This window comes from Hippocampus comes, unplaced genomic scaffold, assembly GCF_001891065.2.
Source record: "Hippocampus comes isolate QL1 unplaced genomic scaffold, H_comes_QL1_v1.1 scaffold7, whole genome shotgun sequence".
Classification (NCBI taxonomy): domain Eukaryota; kingdom Metazoa; phylum Chordata; class Actinopteri; order Syngnathiformes; family Syngnathidae; genus Hippocampus; species Hippocampus comes.
The window spans coordinates 6,273,129-6,296,051 of record NW_017842060.1 but is presented as its reverse complement, the minus strand read 5'-3'; the positions used below and the strand labels follow the sequence as shown (position 1 = coordinate 6,296,051).

Here is a 22,923-nt window from a genome sequence, read left to right as displayed (position 1 = left end):
ACTTGGTAGAGGTAACAAATCATCAAGGCTTGGGTAACATTTTCCCTCTGAGATGAAAACAAGAGGAGATAAAGCTCATCCTGTCCATCCACTCACCTCCAAGACTTGAACTTCAGTGACACAACTTTTCACCGACTAGTCTTGTTCTACGAGGATGACGCTAACCATAAACGCTTCACATTTTCCTTCCATGTTTGCTCGTCAGACTAGCGAGGCCCCCACGATGACAACAGCATCGCCGTGCTGCTGGTCATCCAGCAGGGGAGAGAGGACCCCCTGCTTGGCTCGGAGGGAGCAGTCCACGTTGTCGCGCCGCTCACTCTCCTTGAGGCCCGTTTCCTCTTCTCGGTCTCTGCGCTTGACCTGGCAGCGACACACCTCAATGCCAGAATCACCCGTCAGGCGCCGGTGGCGGAAATGATCCTCCTCGTCATCGTCCTCGTCCTCGTCCTCATCTTCGGGGCGCATTGCAGCAGACATATTTTTGTCGAGGACAGCCCGTTGAGAAGGGCACGGCGTTGAGCGTGGTAAGCCGTCTACCGCATTTTCGTTGAGCGTGGCACGGAGGGGGTCCGAGTATACGAGATGCTGGACATGCCCGGAGGAAAGGGAAGGGAGCAGAATAAGGGGTGAAAGAGGGAGGCGAGGGTGAGGTGAGGGGTGATAGCTATTGAGGGGGCGCAAGGGAAGTGAGAGAGGGGCAACCGGGCGTGAGATCCCCTCACTGCCATGATAGGAATGACTGGGAACGACATCCGGAGCGAGCACCGGTATAACATCGGGTGGAACCTTCGACGAAGGTGGCGAGGACGAGGGCGTCGATAAGCGGCTGCCCCCGACCCCGAGCAAGAGGGCTCCGTCACCCCCCGCCTCGCTGGGCGTGGACATGCGGCTGCTGTCATACGTCTCGTCCGTCACCTGGACGGAGAAGGAAGTGCTGCAGGGCGAGGTGAGGGAGCAGGACTCGCAGGAACAGCTGGTGTAGTTGTCAGAGCTCTGGGATGAGGTGAAGCCACTGGGGCCCGGCCCCAGGTAGGGGGGGCAGGGGTGACTGTGGAGGTGGTGATGGGGGTAGGAGGAGCTCGGCTCTAGCATGGCGCCTCCCTGCAGGGCGAAGACGGAGCTGTAAGGTGGAGGGGGTGTGGCGGGGTGAGCTGCTACCTCATCGTAAGAGGGTAACTTGAAGGCGGCCAGAAAACCTGAAAGAAGAACGCATACGTACTCAGGCTCCCCGACGCTCAACCGACGGACACCTTTAGCTTTGTGGTCAAAATTAATCTCCTTCCCTTCCTTGTATGTTAAAATGATGTCTCACTGCGTGACTACACATTGCTTTCTCCAGGGATACTGCTAGCCATATAAAAGGCTGACACATCCCACAATGCAATGCGGCTATCATCAATGTAAAACATAACACATTTCTTAAAATGAATAAAATGAAAATAATTACATATACAGTGAACATTTTTTACATTAATTATTCATTCATTCATTTTCGGATCTGCTTTTCCTCACGAGGGTCGTGAGGGGTGCTGGAGTCTATCCCAGCTGTCTGCGGGCAGTCGGCGAAGGTCGCCCTGAACCGGTTGCCAGCCAATCGCAGGGCACACAGAGACGAACAACCATCCGCGCTCACACTCACACCGAGGGACAATTTCGAGTGTCCGATCAGCCTTCCATGCATGTTTTTGGAATGTGGGAGGAAACCGGAGTACCCGGAGAAAACCCACGCAGGCCCGGGGAGATCATGCAAACTCCACACAGGGAGGCCGGAGCTGGAATTGAACCCGGTACCTCTGCACATGAGGTCGACGCGCTAACCACTGGACTACCGGCCGCCTTACATTAATTATTGAACATTAAAAATGAGTGACTTATGTTTTAATAAATAATTTAGCATTGGTGCAATATTGCACTTCCTCTGTCGCATATGAATGTGTGAGAGCGAAAACACCAAATTTAACACGCCTGCTTCCTATTCACACCTCACATCATCATCAAACCTGACTAAACTAGTCACATGATACCAGACAGGGAAAATGTCCGAATTTGGTTGAATCTGGACATTTTCACATAGGGGTGGACTCACTTTTGTTGCCACCTAGACATGAGAGTCCAAACTACAAATAAATATTAAAAAATCTTTCTTCCTTTTACATTTCCAAGTGACTGCATATTTTTAAAGCAGTTGTGTACAATTTAACTTCATGTCATCTCCTGTATGAATGACCTGGACCATCCGTCCATTTTAAAAATCAATGCCCCATTAAGTTCGCCCACCCCTAGACTATTCAATACTATCAAACAGTCTGAAGGAAGTTTAGCATACTTACAAATAGCTTTTCCTTTAAATAGTGGAACTGCTACATCAAAACAATGAATCATACTGTCTGTCCTTAAATAAACATACTCAGATCCAGCATGGAGGATGGGTAGTTGCATGCTCCATTATAGGCGATAAGATTGATTTCCCTCTGTCTCTGTTGCTGCTGGATCCTCATCTTGGCGCGGCGATGGCGGTAAGCGCAGAAGCAGCTGAAGAGGATCAGCACGGTCCACAGGAGCCAGAACCCTGCCAGAAAGAAACAAGCCCGATCTTGAACCCAAAAAGACAACAAGAAACATCACTTGAAAACTGGATACATCCATTTTTTCCATATCAATTCCCATCAAACAGAGGCTAAGACAAAGATACAATTATTCAGACGTCTAAGCAATGTGAAGTCTTCACTAAACCCGATACACACGAGAGATTCAAACACAGAAATTTCCAATGGTGAGGCAAAAGTGTATGCAATCCACTTTACACACAATGCTAATAAAAAAGTCGCCACAATGTCAAGTTATTGATATTATCTAACAAGGTAGAAAAGCACTTTAACCACGCAGTCCAGTTTCTTTTTGTTCTGTATGATTTTTTTATTCCCAAACTTTGTTCAATGTGCCAAGATACTAACCAGTACTAATTTGTTGGCACCGCAGTACTATGATACCTTTTGTCATCAAATTGCCCCACCAGCATTCACAAAGACCATTGCCATTGTATTGTTTTCATAATTATGGTCTAGAAATATTCTTCACACAAATATTCATTCCTATAAATAGGAAATGACTACTGCATAGAGTAGTTTAGTGCTAAGAATATGTGGTCACCCAGCGCTAAAAGACACTTGCTGTTTTTAATTTGATTGTTTTGTTTTTCTTCGCCTAAATATTTACTCCGGGTGTGACTTTTCGCATGGTGTTGTTGTAGGTTTGATGGCGCACACAAATTCTTCGCTGGCACTGGAACAGAATTATAAACTTAGGACCTTCTGCAATATGCGTGCCACACCACTAGATGGCAATGTCACTTTACTTGGTCCATGTGAGGAAGTAGTAGTTGCTAGAGAAATACAACCGAATGCCCACAGAAATCTGTTTCAAGAGATTACATGGAAACATCAACCGTTTTTAACATCCAACCTTGAGATTTTTCCTCTCAAATGTTTGCTTTCTAGTTGAATACAGACTGACAAAGGCGGTTCGGTGACTCACACCAGAGTTCGTAATAGTAGGTACAGCAGCCCGTCTCTCCGCAGCAGTGTCCTGTCTCACAGAGGTAACCTGGATTGTTGTTTACACCAGGACAGTACTTGGGACTGACTACAGGCTGACTACCAGAACCCTCATGTTGATTCACCACCTGGTGGACAAAACAACACACTATGTTATCTCCAAAGTGCCAATGTTATTCCAGCACAGTGCTGTTGCATTTATGTTGTTTTCCTTTGATAGCTGACATTATGATTATGGGGAAGCAGTTTTTCTCGAAAGCAGATAATAATTCTCCTTTGATTTCATTACCTTACTACTCAACTTTCTCCCTGGAGCATTAAAAAAAAAAAAAAGCTAATTTTTGTGTTTATAATTTTTCATATCACCAGGAAGAATTGAGTGCATTTTATGGCATTTTTGGACAGTTGCTGCAAATAATAGATAGATTGCATCTTGTTTTCCTTCTTTATACACCATACTAGTCTCGAGTGAATCAAAAGAACTTCTGCAGCCAAGTACACTCCATTTGGCCTCCATTGATTAATTAACGACTCTCACTTGTCAGTAAGTGTAAAAGCATGCATGAAATGGTTGTTTGCGATTGGCAGGCGGTTCAGGGTGTACCGCCGCCTCTCATCCAAAGTCAGTTCGCTCAAGTTCCCCCGAGGATAAACGATGAAGAAAATGGATCGCTGGACGGATGCTTGGCTCAAGAGATTCCACACAATCAACCAAATTCTTAACAAGCAATTAATCCGCTATAATGCCCTTTCCTAACTCAAAATTTAAAAGAATAATTGCTGAAGTCTGACAGATGAAATATGTAGCAAATGGAGTGAAATAAACAACTATTTAAAAAAAAAATCTAGATAAAATGTGGAATTATTTTACCGTGCCTCCGTAAGTGCAGGAAAGCCCGGAGTGAGCTGCAATGATATCTGCCGCGCACATGGTAACCGCACGAGCGGTACAGACAAATAAGTGCGTCGCCATGGCGACCACTGTGGTTATGCTCGGAGGCCTGATTTTTCATAGCGCTCTGAAATGAATAGTGAAGGTCGAGCTGCTCACCGTGGAAGCCTCGGTGGTCCCATCCAAGTATCTCAGGGACATCGTCATCTAGTGAAAGAAAAAAAGACAACAATTAAGGGAAACACCTCATTGGTGAATGTCCACTACTTTGACATGCCATAAAACAGTTATAGTCTCTAAAACATCTAACCTTTGCTGTCCCACTGGTGAGGTTGTTTCTAATCCTACCCAGCAGAACCTCAACATGTTCATTTCTTCCACCTCCAGGTGTCTCTTCAGTGCCACTGTCTTTGAGCCATGCATTACATCATGGCTAGCCTCACCACTGTCTTAAAGACCTTCCCCTTCATCCTAACAGAGACTCTTTGATCACATAACATACCTGATATGCTTTCCTCCACCAGTTCCAACCTGCTTGTATCCTTTCCTTCTACTCCTTAAACTTGCCTTTTGTCTAGACTATTAACCTGAACCTAATTACTCCACTCTCGCTATCTCTTCTCCCTGTCGTCTCATCCTCCCATTTATGCACCCATAATCTGTTTTACTGTGGCTAATCTTCATTCATTTCCTCTCTAGCGCATGCCTCCATCTTTCTACATGAAATGTTTCTCCCAGTGTAAGATAATTTATCAGCATATCCATCACGATTGCAAAGAGTAAGGGGCTCAGAATGGCTCCCTGACGCAGTCCCGCCTCCACCTCAAACTCCTCTATCACACTTACACACACCTCACCTCTGTACTACTGCCCTCATAGATGCCCCTCTGACTTTCTATGTACTTTTCCAGCAAATTTACTATCACACTTATCCGATACAAATTCATGTTTCAATTTTCCTTCCAATACAGTAGCAGCCCCTGAGTGTGTAAAGCAGAACAACACAGGTAATGAATACAAACTAAATAATACAGCACAGTGTACGAACATCTAGAATACTTTTCGTCTGAATGTTGTCTTCTCAGCGTGTACAGAAATTCAGAAATGAGCGTATAGTTATGCCCGTGTAAATGTCGTGGAGGACCACGGTGAGGAAAGTGACAAATTGCGAGTGAAAGTGAGAGGCCACAATGCAGAAACACCGTGGTTGGGTTTGGCAATCTTTTGTTAACTGCCTGATGGATATTTTGTCCGTATGGGGGGAACAATGTATGCCCTCTGCTGCAGTGTGCGTACAATGCAATGCGCACAAAGACCTCGTCCACCCACGAAGTGATGATGAGCCAAAATCCAACAAGCAACAAGCCCCAAATGTCACAGCAACATTGTACACTAACAACATCGAATGATACCCAAAACAATAACTTTTTTTTTTTTACATTCTGACTTTACAATGATAACAACGATTGCACACAACTATGATGTGTCCTACACATCGTCGTCTAATATGAATCTAGTATGAATCTGAATACGTATAGTGTCTAACAAATACATTTATTAGGCTAGTGGTCCATGATCCAATACTGATCTGCAGGCTGTTTGGTACCGGGCCGCAGAGATTGATTGTGTGTATGTGTGTCTGTGTGTGTGAGTGGTGGTGGTGGTGGAGGAGTGTGTGTGTGTGTGGGGGGGGGGGGGGGGGGGGGTGTAGTAGAGCATAAACATCTCGATCAGGAATGTACGTCAGCAGCTCCCAACGACGAATGGCTGCTAGTACACAAAAAAGCTGGAGTACCTGGTGGGCAAAAGGTTGCAGACCACTGTATTAAGCCACCACTATCTGCCTAACAGTATCTGTTGTTACATTGTTGTTATATTTTAATTATAAAATTCAAAAAATATGTTATAATTATTTTTCTTGCATTCCTCAACAGAAAAAAATGCTTAAGTCATTGAATGTTATGCTTAAATAACTTCACATTTGGCGATAAAAAAAAGCGGAATTCACTTCTGACAGAGATGCACTGAAGTCGAAAGAGTCCGCATTAAAGCATTTCATGATACTGGACTGCCTTTTTGAGGCAGTTGGCCGGAACAATTAGATTTGTGCTTTTTAGTTGCCATAAAAGTAGACTGAACACAAACAAATGTTACATTATGTGAGCAAAAGTGATAATCAGAACAAACAAGAAACCGACACGATCTACCAAAAGTATTTGGGAAATTACGACATTGTTAGGATTTTTGACACCATGCGGTTGAGAGCTTCAATTGGTTTCACAAAAATTTAAATGTGGCATTGACCATTCTTTGACTATCGACATTAATGCACAGTGTCTCTCATGCATATTCGTTCACTTGTTGCTTGTTTGTTCTTGTTGCCTTCACGTGTGTCTGCAGGAAGTGCAAAGCATCGGCTTGGCCATTGGAGAATATTCCATTTGCCTTCAAAAAGCCTTCATTGACTCCAAAGGACTTTTGACCAAGGATTAGATGATGGTTAATGATTGTTACAATTATGTCACTTTATCCAAATGCGTTTAGGACCCTGAAACTGGAAGTACTGTCCACACGGTTTTAAAAAACGCTGTAGGCTAATTCCTTAATGTGAAATGCCGTATTTTTGCAAAACCTATGACAGGTAAAACTTAATACTTTACACTATTACACATCAGTCACAAGTTGATTATTTTACTTCAAATTCATAGTGGTGGCACGTAAAGTCAAAACTATATATGTTTTCATGTCAACATCCAAATACTCATGCAACAAGGTGCAACTTGATTAGTGGTGAGAAGCTTTCATCAGCGCACCAACATGGAAGGTCATCCACAATGTGGAACTGTCAGCATCCTGAATCAGCAATTTAGTCACTTGTACAACTATTTGTCATGTATAAAGCATCGCTGGAAACAAAGCAGTGAACACGTACAGTACACTGTACACAGATGAAAGGCAGCAGCTGAGAAAAAAAACACAGCATCCATATTTTTCTTCACGCTCTTAAATCTTGAATTTTATAGCGTTTACTTTCATGACGAATAGGAGATAAATAATTTAATAAACAATTCAGAATTGGGAAATCAATTAAAAAAAAACAGGAGATAAAGACATGAGTGCAGGCTACTAGAGGCTGCAGTGTTTGTCAACATGGAAGCATGTTGCTCTGCAGCAATCCATGCCTGCTCTTTGACAGCAGTGTGTGCGTGTGGGAGTGCGTGCGTGTGTGTGTGTGTGTGTGTGTGTGTGTGTGTGTGTGTGCGTGTGTGTGTGTGTGTGTGTGCGTGTGTGGGTGTACCTCCTCAGCCTTGAGCCCGAGACAGAACGTCAACGTCTTGTCGGGATCCATGTTAAGAAGAAGCGGACGTCCGATCGGAGTGACAACGTGCACAAAACGCTGGCCGAGGTGTGAGCTCTTGCTTCGGGCTTAGCGCTCCATCACAGCGGCCGCCCCACTCTCCACAGACACCGCGGCTTCCCCATCCGCCATTCACACGGACCCACGGACAGACAGACGGAAGGATGCCCCTCCCGGACCCCTTCTCTCTCAGTGACTCTCCACAGACCCAGCTTATTGAAACAGACCCCTTCCCATCACCAACCCACGCCAAGCAAATAAAAGGTTGTGTGACCTCGACTTAATCGGTGCGCAAGACGAGGCTGTCGTCGAGTGACGTTTCATGTGGCGATGCAAATGTATGTTTTGGTTCCCCTTTGTTTTGGTAGAGACGAGGGTCGTGGATGCAGCGGGTGACGTCATGCTTCTCGCAAACCCTCCGCTGTCTAAAAGCACCCACCCACCCCTCCTTCCCATCCCCACGACCGACTTGATTGGCCTGAGCTCCCAGCAACAGTCCAACACACTTGATCCAGGCATCGTTCACCTGAAAAATTCAAATTAAGAGCAGAGGTGGGAAGCAACTGCATCTTTTTGGGTATATGTAGTGTTGGGGGAAGAGCGGCCTCCTCTTTCCCGCGTGTTCGTTGAATTTCGGATGATGAGGATGTTGGTTAACCAAATAAAGGCTGGAGGCGATGAACAGTTCCTTCGAAGGGTTTTAATTTATTTTCTGCAGTTTACGAATCGATTCGGGCTCCTGAGGGGTCCAGATTTGAATCAGGAAGCGTAGAAGAAACACATTCATGAGATTATATAGAGACAATATGATAATGAGAGGCGGTTAGGTACGCCTCTCATGCAAATCCCGGAAACAAAGAAAGTAACATGACATCTGACCCGGCGTGGCTGGAAGACATTTGGAGTGGTGGGGTGAGACCAAACCACCATGACCCACCATTTGGTGTGATAGCAAGTTCCAGAACCCCTGCTGTGCATACATCCTGAGATAAGAGCTCTTCCCAGGGGGGCTTAACAGCGATCAGGGACCGACCCAAGGTGCGGGGGAACAACGGAAGAGACACTTGGGGGGCCGTTAATCAACCAAGGAGGAAGAAGATAAACTTTAACACCACATATGTTGTTTTAAGTGTGCAAACAAATGTTCAGGAAAGAGACTGAGACCAATAGTACTCATAGCAAAGCGCAGTCCCTCAATAGCTGCAACACAGATACTTGAGATAACAGTTCCTCTTTTGATGTTGACATGTCCTCTGGAGGGGTCATAAAAGTAGTGGGGGTGAGGGGGTACCAAAGGTGATTGTAATCACAGTAAGCAGGAAATACCTTCAACAGCATTCTACATTGTTTCTTTCAAATCCAGCTAACAGAGAGGAATCATATCTTAACATTAGTAAGACACATGGTGACTTCACCTTGCGAGAAATGACCACACGACAACTTTTAGTCGAACTTTATCTGGGCAAATGTCGTTGGGTCAATAGAGGTAGCTTTCTTACTAAATCCACAAGATGGCGGCATTTCCATAGCAACTTTTCTTTATCTTAAATCACCCTGGTATGTGGTAGTGCTGACACGACACTCACTTGCTAGCCAACAGTCCTCGTTCAATATTTCTGAGGAAAACGTCGTCGAACTGCTTAAAGCGCGGAAGACGACAAATTATTAATAGTTTCACCCACAAGTCGCAAAACAGCTGATACAACCGTCGAGTCTACATTCAAACTAAGCGGGAATATCCCCACGATGGTTATGAAGTAACTTTTACCAAGGTAGACGAAAGAGGAATCTCAGGAAAGGAAAATCAATAAATAATGTTTGCAATTTCCGCAGGTTAATATAAATGCGATGGCATTACACAACCATAGGGTGATTGCTGTCTGTTTCTTTAACTGCACTCGAAGGGTGATAACTCACTCGTAACTCAAATTTTGGGTCAACCCAAGCAACATTTTCTTAAAAATGTGTGTGTGTGTGCGTGTGTGTGTGTGTGTGTGTGTGTGTGTGTGTGTGTGTGTGTGTGTGTGTGTGTGATTCGGAAGTCAACTAACATAGTTTTCGTTAGGATTGAGCCCGGAAACCAGATCAAATTTGTTGAGAAATTGTGAAGTTATCATGAAACATTAGATTCATATAAATTCATTTGCAGGGCATATGAGCTCATTCCTAAAATACGGAAAGCAAAATCTGATTCATATGTACTTCGAAAACTTTGATTACTTTTAGAGTCTAAGAAATGCAACAACAAACACAATACAGTAATTGCCATATTGTTAAATCAATATATGTCTGAAAATGTCAATCAAAATTAAGCATTCCTATCTTGCTATAAGCAAATTTGTATTGGATCTCATAAACGTGTGGGTGTGCCTAATATCGTAGCCGTCTTCACAAGAGGGCAGCAGAATACAGGCCTTGGATGAAGCCTCGAGGCCTGAGAGCACAGATTACTGTATCACAGTTAATCAAATTGATTTTAATCATGCTTTCCAATTGTGCTGCAGACCTTCAAATATTGTTACATTTGTCCATTTCAGATTACGCTCCACTTCCTATCTCATGGTATGCTTATATGAAAGCGCGTGTGCTTACTGAAGACCCACTTGCCTGTCCCCATCTCCTTCCATGTTGTTCAAATTGACTGTGTGCACTTTTGTATGTGTATCAAAGCAGAAACTATTAGGGCCTGAAGCGCTTGCAGTTTATGCTGTATTTCCTATGTCCCTACTTGAAAACCCAGATGAGCAAGATGAGGCTTTTTATGAAACCAGTTTGGTAAATGGACAGCTGCCACGTTGAAAATGCTAAGTTTCACAAGACACTGCAATCTCTCTCTCTCTCTCTCTCTCTCTCTCTCTCTCTCTCTCTCTCTCTCTCTCTCTCTCTCTCTCTCTATATATATATATATATATATATATATATATATATATACATACATATATACTGTATGTGTTGTGTGTTTATATAAAAATCTGAATAGAATGCTATTCATTTTTTAAGTTCTAGCCTAAAACTTTCAGTTCAAATCGATATTTGACACTCACTGAAATAACTTCTTTAAAAATGGACTACAGATGATGTAACCACACACTTCTCTATTTTTTTCATCCATTTTTATTCATACCTTTTGTTGTTGATTGGATGGAAGAAATAACTGCTGGCTTTTAGAAATACCCGTGCAGTGTCCATTTCAACTTTATGTTAGCAAATCCGATTTCTCACCCTATAAAGGAGGACGATATAATAATTGTTTTGAGTGTCAGCCCACTCAACAGGAATTGGTGAGAGTGCTCACGTTCACGTGGGCCTCAAACATTTCCATTTAAGGCGTGTTCCCTATGATGCCATGATCAGATTTTCTGTAAATTTCCCAAAAAGCTTGTTTGCGCACTCTCCTGAATGACACAATATGTCAAAACTTCCTCTCTCTGACTCATCGATGCGACACACTCAAACGTGTGTGTCTTCACGCACGGCACACAATTTAAAAATAGTGCACCGAGTCAATTCACTGTGATGTTTTGAGTTGATTCACAAGAACAAAATATGAAAAGTCAAATAGTGCACCGAGTAAATTCATTGTAATGTTCTGAGTTGATTCATAAGAACAAAATATGAAAAGTCAAATCAAGAAACATGCCAGGTGCAGCGTTGGTCAAATATTTGAGCTCAGTTTGTTTTAAAATTGGCACTTGGGCCAGGCCAGGAAAGAATAAATATCAGCTGGTCTAATGGGCTATTTTGTTTCTCTAGGAGAAACCTTCTGAAGGTTTTGTGCTAACACTAACTGCTGTATGGAACTGTTGAAATTTTCCCCAGCTTGTGTAAGGCCTCAGTTCCAGCTGATGAAAATCAGCCCCAAAGCTTGACGCTGCCATCACCTTACCTCACTGTAGGTTTGATTTTCTTTTAGTGATGAGTTGTACTTGCACCAAATGCACCTTGTAGAATCACTAGCAAAAAGTTGAACCTTTCCATGCACTCTGTAACCTGATAACATTATAAGATGTCCACTGTAGTAACCGCTGTCCCTGAAAGGGTTAACCTCTGCTTAGTCAGACCATAACATATTTTACACACGTGTATTTGAGACATCAACTGTTTTATTTTGAAATGAACCCATAGCCAAGACATATAAAGAAGACGAAAGATTGTTGTCACATTATCTTGCCAGAAATGCAGCTCCTCCAATGTTGCTGTTGGCCTCTTGGCAGCCTTCCTGACCACTTTTCTTCTCACCTTTTCATCCATTTTTGAGACGCATCCTGTTCTTGATAATATCACTCATGTGGCACATTTTCTCCACTTGATGATGGCTGGCTTCACTTTCAGCCGTGGGACATTTCATACACTGGAAATAGTTTTGTACCAACAATGAAGTCCCTGTGACGCTGTGGAAGCTCTTTGCAGCGCAAGGCTTGTGCTGGAAGATGCGAGTGCAAAATGACAAGAAGAGGGCAACTTGAACTGCTGAACCTTGTTTTGGGTTATTTACAGCCACTTTAAAAGGCGGCAGAAACATGTGTTTAAATGTGAACACAGCCACATCCACAAGAGGGTGTATTTTCTTAAGTTAGTGGTACGGGGTTAGAGATCACATAAAAAATAAATAAATAAAAATAGAAATATTTTATATATATATATATATATATATATATATATACACACACAGTATATACACACACAGTGCTCATACATGGTTTCTCTCAAACATGTTTTCCCCTTTCCAAAATATGATTCCACAAATGAAATCCTTTAACAATCTGACCCCACAACACAACACAACTGGAGCGTCAATCAATGAATAAAATGTATCGTCAGCTGAATGAATACAGCAAATTAAAATATTTTTCAGAGCTCTTGCTAATGAAAACGCCGTGCTGGTGCTTGGGTGTTAATGACTCTAATTACGAGAACTGTGGTCAAATTAGGCGGAAAGTCAAAACGAAACTCATGTTTTACAGTGGCATGTCGAGGCCGGTGGAGGTGTTTGAGACACACTCTGATTCTTGTTTTATGATTGTGAGTAAGATACAGTTGAAGGCCTTTGAACCCGTAATGGACTTTTGATTGTGCAGTATTGCTGTTATGATTGGAAGCACGCTTGGCAAAATACAGCTCACTTGGGTCATCCATCCATATTTCTAGCCGATGAAGTGCCGTTAAGGCTGTGGGTGGCATGACAAAACATTGCGAGATTGCCGAAAGCTTTGGACGGCAAAGAGCTCATACTTTGACAGCGTTGTCAAAACAGAAGTTCTTGTACCGCAAAAAAGGAATGTCTGCATGTATTTTGAAACCTGCCTGTCAAAATTACAGTCACACGCCTCGAGGAGTGACGTCATCTGGAAACTGGACTGAACTTCCCTACAATTTCCAAATGCCGAGCAGAAGCTGAATCATTGTCCAATGCTGAGAAGGCGTCACCGACTACCACGTAGTCACTTTACACCATATGTCAGGTAGACAAGGTGGCGTATAATATGTTATTCACTGGATTTTATTGTTTATATGTTTATATCATTGTAATAACAGCACAGAAGGGTGCCACTGATGACAACGATTATAAAACAGTGATTTAACTTTTCTTTGCACATGTTTTATTAGTTGGTGTTACATCCATCCATCCATTATCTGATCCGCTTTATTCTCACAAGGGTCGCGGAGCGTACTGGAGCCTATCCCAGCTGTCTTTGGGCAGTAGGCGGGGGACACCCTGAACCGGTTGCCAGCCGATTGCAGGACACGCAGAGACGAACAACCATCCGCGCTCACACTCACACCCAGGGACAATTTTGAGTGTTCAATCAGCCTGTCATGCATGTTTTTGGAATGTGGGAGGAAACCCGAGTACCCGGAGAAAACCCACACAGGCACGGGGAGAACATGCAAACTCTACACAGGTACGTCAGAGCCCAAATCGAACCCTCCACCTCTGCACTGTGAGGCCGACGCGCTAACCAGTCAACCGCCGGGCCACCGGCGTTGCATTAACATAATAATTCATGCAAATTTAATAACAGGGACTTTTTGAGCTGAATTCATTTATTCCCCTAAGCGGGAAACAGTTCTAAAATGATATCAACTCGGAAGTCAACCGGGGTCACGTGAAGGATTGTTTGATTCATATGCAACCTTGCAATGACTGTTTTACAAACAAGTCATATGATAAAGCAGTAAACCAAATTGTCAGTCTTGGAACTTTGACTTACTCGCCGACTATAAATGTTTTAAATGCTATAACTGGCATTGTGGTGTAATGGAGTCATCCCGGGTGATATCAGGTCAAAGGCAACCTGAGAGTCAGCACTTGCGATACTCTGGAGGGGGTGTGAGTACCCGCTCAAGCATGTGTGCACATCTGTGGAGGCGAATGCTGAAAGTCACAACATGCAACATGATGCATACTGCCCACGTCTTTTTCCAGGCATGATTCCTGCAAAAAGTTGTTCTATAATTAAAAAAAACAAAAAACAAACAAACAGTAAACCATTAGAAGGAGGGCAGTCCTAGTGAGGATGTGCAATGCTTTGATGAGTTCCTCGCTGCAGTGGAAATTTGGGCAGAAGCACAAAAAAAAAAAAAAAAAAAAAAAGGCTGACCGTCATGTCTGTGATCCATTTCCTCATGACTGCCTCGTTTGAGTTTAGTGACACACTTTTAAAAGTGAATGCGTCGATTCAAAGCCTCGTCGTGGTGGCAGGCTCTTTCTCTTTGTTTATGTAAAACCACGGAGGACGGTAACATGCAAAACACATGACAATGCAACCATATGTTTTGCTTCCAAACAAAATGAAGACAGATTCCGGCCGTGAAAACTGTCATTGTGCGAAAAGGGAACGGCGAAAACCCCCCCAAAAAAACCAAACACTGTCCCGACTTGCACTTACAGTATGTGTGTCACACATCCTCTCGGGCAGTGGTTCTCAAACCCAAGTGCCACCAAAAAAACGTGGACTTAATTGACAAAGTACCACCATCATGACCAACATTATAATAGAGTAGTATTGTTCATAAAAGAGGAGGCAGAGGGTTTTTTTTCATATTATTGTAATCAGCTATAAAATTATGCCGTTTCAGTATTAAAAAAATGAGATCAGAAGCACAGTCACGTGCAAAATACTTCGGCCTATTTTTGAATACAATAATAGCATGCTACTTTGTCGCTCGATCGAAATATATGTTTCCGTGAAACCAGTCCGTGACGGAAAAAAAATGTTGGGGGCCACTGTATTGTGTTGAGAAAATAACAGTGAACTCAACTCAGTCTTGACGTTCATCACATTATCATTCACTGCCAATGACGACAACAGCTGTCACATATCCATGTTATGTGGGAGAGCTGGCAGCGAATCAAATATATCAATTTTTTTCAAACGCATTCTTGTTTTTATTTAATTTCATTACCCCAAAAATTTTTTTTCAATCTTAGTTTTAGGTATTTTCTTTTTTTTTTTCTTTTTTGTGGACAATAATAACCAGGGTCCACAAGTAGTAATGTATGATCACGACTATCAAGCAACAAAGATGAATCAACTCGATCAAAGCGTTTTTTTCAGGTTAGCATGCTAGGAAGCTCACCAGGTATTGCAAATAGGTCCTCACGGTGCCTGGTTGTAAATGCAATTGAACTGTCAGTAGCAAGTTGAGCCATGGAAAGCAGAGCTTGTACAGTGGTCCCCAACCCCCGGGCCGGCGACCGGTACCGGTCCGTGGGTCGTTTGGTACCAGGCCGCACAGAGAGAATAAATAGCTTACATTACTTCCGTTTTATTCATTTCGGAATCTGAAAGATGTTTTATTTTGAAAAATTACCGGATTCTCTGTTACATCCGTCTCCAGTATGCCACTCTTGGCGTAGGTTAAGGCGCGCTTCTCGGCCACGTGATAAGTTACCGCTAAAATGAAACCCAGGAGCTAGCAAAATCAGTAAAAAAACAAACGTCCTTGGAAAGTTTCTTTGGGAAGCGGAAAGGGCCAGGCCAGGAGACAGAAGAGGAGCCTACGACTTTCAAGAAAAATAAGGCTAAATTTAATATACAGTATCAGGATTCCTACTTAAAATACGGATTTAACTCACTCTGTAATATACGGTGATGGTGAGTCGTATTTTTCATGCACTTTGTATTTGCGGTGTATCTTATTTTGAAGCCACGTGTAAATGTTACCATTACACATAACGAAGTTTGGGGGCCGCTGCCATACAGCATGTAAAGCAGTGACCACACTCTCACACACACAAAAAAATCAGGTTGAATTGCAGAATTCCACCAATTCTGATCAAAGTCAGCATTGGCCTGATTATTCAATGTTCATCCAGAGTGATTTTCTGATTTCCTGACTGTGAGGCAGATGTGCTGTGTTGGTCATCGCAAGGACAACACACACTTTGAGAGCAGGGGTCTCACATCTTAAAAATCGTTATGTGTGTATTTAGTAAGTAAGACTTGACTTTAGTCATCCGGTGCCAAGTTGAACCCCTCTCTGCAGTTCCTTGTATTTTTCACTTCTTCATTTACACCCCGCAATCCTGAGCCACAGTGACCCACTTTAAGTTCCGCCCACTCTGCAAAGCAGGGCGAGCGAACGTTAATGCAAACAGCTAACGCCTCTTCTTTTGCGGGATTTTTGAAAAGGAACCCGCCCACCACCGCCACCACCTGCACTCCACTTCTTCATTCGTCTTTCTACCTTCCACGGCCCAGGCAAGTTAATAGGAAGCGGGAAAAGGATAAGGATCTTTGCCACGAGTCATTACTTGGGGGGGGGGGGGGGGGGACCCCGAGTACTTGGCAGTACCCGCCCGTCCCCTGCATGCAAGGAATGCTGCTGACATGCACTTCCAGCCTTAATGAAAAGGAGAGGTTCATTCAAATGCAGAAAGCACACGACTTGATGAAATTTGATGGATGCCAGGGACAGGTGTTGACAAAGAAAAGCAATTTGGGGAGAAAAAAAAACGGGGTGTTTTCTGAGTGTAACAAGAACAGAAAATTGATGGTTAGGATGTTGTTTTTTTTTTTTTCATGAGCTTTTTTTTCTTCTGTTTTAGACAGCTGCACTTTGTGGCTGTTTTACACGGACATATGCTCTATTATTAAGTATACAACCTGGATCGGACATCGACTTGCACAGCACACGAGGAAAACAACATGGTGGATATTGTAACATAAAGTACTTACTCCATACTTTACTTTGGCATCGTTTCATCATCAATCCTCCCTCTTGTTTTTCTTCCTGGTCCCCTCTACCTTCCCCCCCATGGCTGCGTGTAGCAGGGCCACGGGTTCAAAGACGCGCACGCACCAGAATGTAGGTCAACCATCAGGGCTGAGTTACAGATTAGAAACAGCTGTACTTTAGTGGGCCGCTCTTTCACCGTGTCTGTCGAGGCCAGCGAGCATCTGTGGGCAAAAACGGAACAACTTCGCCACACTCGCGCGTTGAATCGATCGAATACGGAGGCGAGTGTTACCGCTTGTGTGCAAACAAATCTCATGAGTCATGCTCAGCAGTCCCGCGTTAATAAAATCGTGTGGTGAGGGGTCAGGGCCAGCAAGACCTTTCCTGCTGCACGGCCGACACATTCTCACAAGCACTGACCTACATTTACAACCAAAATTCCAATACAATGGGATGAGTGACCCAATTTAGAAGTTTTTCAACATGCAGGTGTCAGTTGACTGATTTTTTATTTTTGTTGTTGTTTTGACTTGCCTGAGCGCTAAGTGCTATATGGTAGCAGATGAGTGAACTCGCTTCAAAACAAGCAGCAGTTAGGGAGATATAATTAGTAAATTCAAAAAAGAGGCTCCAGGGTTCCTGTTAAGCTAAACATAAAAGAAAGACAATTCATGTTGTGACTTTAAAACAATCACACGGCCTCCGCTACCTTTACGTTAACGTACAATGTGAAATGTCATCGGCACACAGGCTTACAATTAGCATCAACGTGGCATTAATCTACCCTATAAGTAGTCGATATCTATACAGCAACAGGTTTAGACGATCATATCATACTCACAGGTATATATTCTTTATTCTCTGCATCGAATTGCTGCTGTACTAAGAAGGTGAAAGAGGAACTGAGCTGAGGAACATTTTTAATTTTTAAAAATTTTTTTGGTCCAATCAGATTTCAGCCTCTCTTTGCTGCGATGTCAATCTAATTTGGGCTTTCACAATCAGTCGTGGTGGCCCATGTCATTATATTAGCAATAGGAAAGCTTGCCAGCGAGCTTGCCCACTAAAACGTCAAGTATTTCTTTGTCCTCAGATCGGTTTGACGGGCAAAAGACAGAACATTGTGATCGCCAACTGCTCCCCCTGCACTAACAATAAAAGATGATGACTCATCTTTCATTTTCATAATGACAGAAATAAAAAGCTAAACCATTACTCCTAAAATCAACCGCGCGTACCGTCAGGGTAGTTCTGTCTTTTGCTTTTCTCTGTGAAAACATTTCTCCAGCGCACGACGTGGCCTCCTCCTGTTGCTGTGGACAATTGCTGTTGTGCGCCAGCCAAGTGTTTGAAGTCAAGTCCTGAAGGTGACACTGATTCTAACACGTCTGGATTGCCCCTCGCTGGCAGCACCGGTTGTTATAAACACGCGCATGCGTGTGTATTCACGCACACACATGCACATAGCACCTGGGGGTAATTACCTGATGTGGGCCCGGTGGACTCCACCTGTCTGGGGCCTTTTTTGGGAGTGTATTTTTGCAGGCAGGAGCACCGTAGATTAACAGTAGTGACACAGTCATCTTTTATACTGTAGTTTTCATGAACATGATTGGTATTTATTTGTCCTCTGTGTTCCAGGTCAACATTGGGTGGATAAACCAGGTTTGAAACATGTTCGGTTTTTTGTTGTTCTTTTTTTTTTCCTCAATAACACTCCACTAATATCAGCTATGTTAGATATTTTTTCATTTTCATTTAGGTGTGCTAAAATGAGGGCTAAAATGTTGACAGTCGAGAAACATTGAATGCAGCGGCAAAGATACGACATGATGATGGCAATGGCAACGCGATTGTCATAAACAACTACAATTCTTACACATTTCAAACAAGTGGCAATAAAATCAAGATGATTTCACTTAACCACCCGTCATCGTTTATACCTTGGCCTACTTTAGCTAAAACAGCATTGACAGTGCAAATTGATTGCTGTGTAGCCTTTTACATATTACTGTCAACATTTTAAAGCGAAAAATGTCTTGTAAATTATTTTTTTTTAAATATCAAAGGCTGAAGTTTCAAGTTTTCCACTGACTATAAAGGGTGGAAAACAGCACACACACACACACACAGTCACACACACACACACACACACACACACACACACACACACACACACACACACACACGCACACAGTGTAGTACTGACACACAGACCCCTTTTCTGAAGCCACGAGACAAAAATCTCGGGAGTGGAAGTGAAGTTGTGGAATAGTACAGCAGGAAGGGAGCGGCGTGGCGACTTTTCGCACACCCTCAGACCCTTTCACAGCCCTCCCTTCACTGCCAGCTCAGCACCGGATATGAGCCAAACCCTGAGCCCTGCAGCTGTGGCTCTGAAAAGCCAGATGGGCAAAATAATGTGCACAGACACCCAAACACACGTGGCCGTTTTTTTTCCCCCTTATTTTTTTTTTTTTCAAATGTTCACAATGCAAATAATAAGTATGCGTGCCAGGCTGCAAAGTGCATCGCCAAAGGCTCGCAGGCAATCACTGAGGGAAAACATGTCGTATTGTATGTCGTGTCTCGAGAGGCGCCAGTAATTACGGTGCCGTGACGCCTCTCATGCCATGTCCCTTGCCACGCCCTTTTGTGCAAAACTGTCGAAAAAAGCAGACTTTTCCGCAACGTACCACTCACAATTCACCCTGCTCACGCATATTTGAATGTACAGACTTGCAATTTACTTGGGAAAAGATGAGTGAATGATGTATTTTTAAGCACACTTTATGTGGCTTTCAACTTGTGTGTGTGTTTTATTTTCTTACACTTGATTGAAGGCAGAACCACAGGGCGGTTGGCTCGAAAGGCCTTTTCCTGTTCATAAATCAACTAAATGGCCGATAATGGATCAGATTTTTCACAGATTAAAAATGTTCTGGTCTGGTAATAAGACATTTGCATTATTCTTTGAGTGCCCCCCCACCACCCTCCGCCCCAAATTAAAATAGTCAGGCATCAGCATTTTGTTTATAAAACGTTTATGTTGAACTCAAAGACTAACAGCGTAGTTCACAAAATGTTACTCAAAATATGTCAGCCTTGGGGTTTGTACATCTGCCTCACACTTCTGATGTTGGAGTTTAGACTCTTTGACTTCCTTTGTCAAGCTGGCAAGTTCTCCACTTGTTTGCTTGTGTTTTCTGCGGTTACTTCGGCTTCCTGCACCGCATTCCCAATACATGCTCGACTTATTCAAAACTCTAAATTCTCCAAATAGGTGTGAATTTGAGCGCAAATGGTTGTTTGTCTAATATGTGCCCTTTTGCTTTGACTTGTGAGTTCAAACTTGACATACCAGCACTGTACGGTGGAAATTGAGTTCCAACTCAGCACACTTCACAAGAAACAGCACTTCGGCAAATCATGAACAATTCTTGGGGGTGGCGGGGGGGGGGGTGTTCTAGCTGTTTAATGCCACTCCCAGTTGAGTTTTACAGTAAAACAGAAATACAGTAGAAGACGCCATTGACATGCTAGCGATTCGCATCTGTGAGGGGATTTCAGAATCCTTCAAGCAACTGTTATTATTAGGATAGCGAACCTTTAAAATTGTGTTTCAGTTTAATTTTCCTGTTTTCATGACCAAAAAGGACTATAAACAGATTTGCTTGGAGGTTTGCTAGGGCGCATGTGATTTACCTTTTTAAAAGGTAAATTTTGAGTTTTTATTTTTGTTTTTAAGACCGGTTCTTTCAGTTAATAATAATATTAATAATAATAATACAAAGAAGAAGAAATATTTATTTGACCTGCACACTTCCGTCAATTATAGTTACAAGCTTGCAACTGATGTGATGCAGAGTTGACAGCTATGGCTAATTCTAAATTCCAGTCCTCAGTTGGGCTCGACATTGGATCAACATAAAATGTAAAACATGCTACAATTAAAAATGCCACACCAAACATTTCAAAAGTCAATCATCCAATATTGCAATGACATGATCAGACATAAAACCTTCACTCAGTCGCAACATTACAAACACCATGTAAGTTTATTTCAGTTCATTTGCAAACATTGGACTCTTCTTATAGTTTGCAATATTGAAAAAAAAAAGCAATTTCAGTCATAGGGTTGTTCAGAAATTGTCAGCATAAAGAAAGCATAAAAACTATTTCAAAAACAACCGTTAAGCCTTTGGCGCAGGCCTGCCGCAGCTAATTGCATTGACGTGCAGAAGAGAGCATATCAAATCAGAACATGGACCTTGCAATAGTTTCTATTCATCTATTTAAAGTGTAGATTCACATCCTCGGGTGGGTGGTCTGTCACTATCCTTCTCCGCTTCCCACCCACAAATGAGGATAGGCCTGGTTTGCATATTTATAGGGAGAATGTTTGTTGTTCGAGACCCGCTGTTTGAGTGTATGAATTAGCTCAAGTTCCCCAGTTGCCATGGTCACAGATATGCTTGTTTTATTTCAGCCTTTTCAACCTCACGTCCATGCACAAGCCTGCCCCCCCGAGGCTTCCTTTACCCTCAGTGACTGTTTTGTCTTTTATTTGGTGTTGGTAGTGTACAACATGGCAACCGCCCCCCCAAACTCCCCCTTCCACCCTCACATGCACCAAAGTTCAACATAAAATGCCTCTGAAACGAGAAGACATCTGCAAGCCTGGATCCAAAAAGGGCGTACAGGATACAAGACATATGTCCATGCAACATGGTGTTTGTCATGTGCACAGGTGGAAGCAGGATGGAGCGACTGTGGGTTCACTGCGGCACCCTGACCTGAAGAATAAAAGAGGTGAGGAATGCAGGGACTTGGTAGGGGGGGTTGGGGACTGCAGGAAATCAGCGCAGGTGTTACCACGCGGAGACGGGATCTGGATCCAAATGATATAACGGGGACACAAAATTCAGGAGTGCGTACAGCGTGAGCAGACGTCAGCTTCGTCCACTGAGAAGCACAGAGGTAGAATTCACAGATGGTCAATATTTCAGATAAATGACCTTGATTTAACCATTTACATGAAAGCGTAGGGTCCATCACTTTGTTTTAGTTTATATATTGACACTATTCTTCACAGCATTACTTCTTGGGCGTGTTCACACTTGACATGTGTGGTTTGGTGAAAACCGGTGCAATCATTTCGTACATAGCAGACACATCAGAAGATCCAACGATAAGCAGACTTGTGCTTTTCACACAGAACTCGGTGAAGGTGGCATGCAGATGAAAGAATGTGTACTTTAACATAGCAACTTGGAATCTTAAAGCCAAGCATCAGTCGATATAAATTAAAAGATAATGTGCAAATGGGGATTAAAACAAGAGAATAAAGGACAGGTTCATGAGAACGCTGCAATAAACAATCATGTTTTCATGACAGTTTGAGCAGACCTCTGGTTCTTAGGAAGTTTTTGGGATCAGCTACCTGATTGATTTTTTTTTTTTTAAATATACAACCTGGAAAGACACCATAACTGTAAAATAGCTTATTGAAAATAAAAGCATGTACAAGAATACTGTATCTGTGCCTTGTTGAAAGAGAAAATTCTTAATTTGAGTGAAGTTTTTCATGTGGTAAGATTTAGATTTAGTCATAACTTTTAAGTGGTTGTTAAAATTCGAGTCTCAATAAATAATTCCACCAAGACCCCGGGCTTTATGATTTGTAGCTTTCAATTACATAGAGTCAAAGTGAACGTTGATTTTGGGCCTTTCATTTTTGGGACCAAAATCAATCAAAATCACTTTTGTCTTGTCTGGATAGAGAACTTGCAATAACAAGATGGTGGTTTTGCAGGCATCATTATTCAGATGTATGATATTTTAGTCTTTAATTGTCAAAGTGTTGCAGTGTGGTCGAAAGCCAGACTGAAATGCATTAAAGAGATTGGTTTGCATCATAAAACTGTGAATCT

The 22,923-nt window shown here is 42.8% G+C and overlaps 1 protein-coding gene across 1 annotated transcript; it reads right to left on the bottom strand.

Annotated features, from left to right (window-relative positions):
• LOC109510959 (uncharacterized) lies at positions 1-8,333 on the bottom strand. The gene is made up of 5 exons (XM_019861670.1): positions 7,748-8,333; positions 4,609-4,656; positions 3,538-3,685; positions 2,411-2,572; positions 1-1,199 (listed from the first exon to the last, which is right to left on the bottom strand). Exons 1-5 carry the CDS (start codon positions 7,796-7,798, stop codon positions 202-204), a joined length of 1,407 nt encoding a protein of 468 aa, XP_019717229.1. The 5' UTR covers positions 7,799-8,333; the 3' UTR covers positions 1-201.
• Between the last annotated feature and the right edge of the window lie 14,590 nt (positions 8,334-22,923).

Excerpts from the sequence above, each read along its gene's own strand:
- LOC109510959 (XM_019861670.1), bottom strand. The coding sequence starts at position 7,798 with ATGGATCCCGACAAGACGTTGACGTTCTGTCTCGGGCTCAAGGCTGAG. Across the intron at positions 3,686-4,608 it reads GGACCACCGAGGCTTCCACG|GTGGTGAATCAACATGAGGG; the intron begins GTGAGCAGCTCG and ends TTTGTCCACCAG. Across the intron at positions 1,200-2,410 it reads ATCCTCCATGCTGGATCTGA|GTTTTCTGGCCGCCTTCAAG; the intron begins GTATGTTTATTT and ends TTCTTCTTTCAG.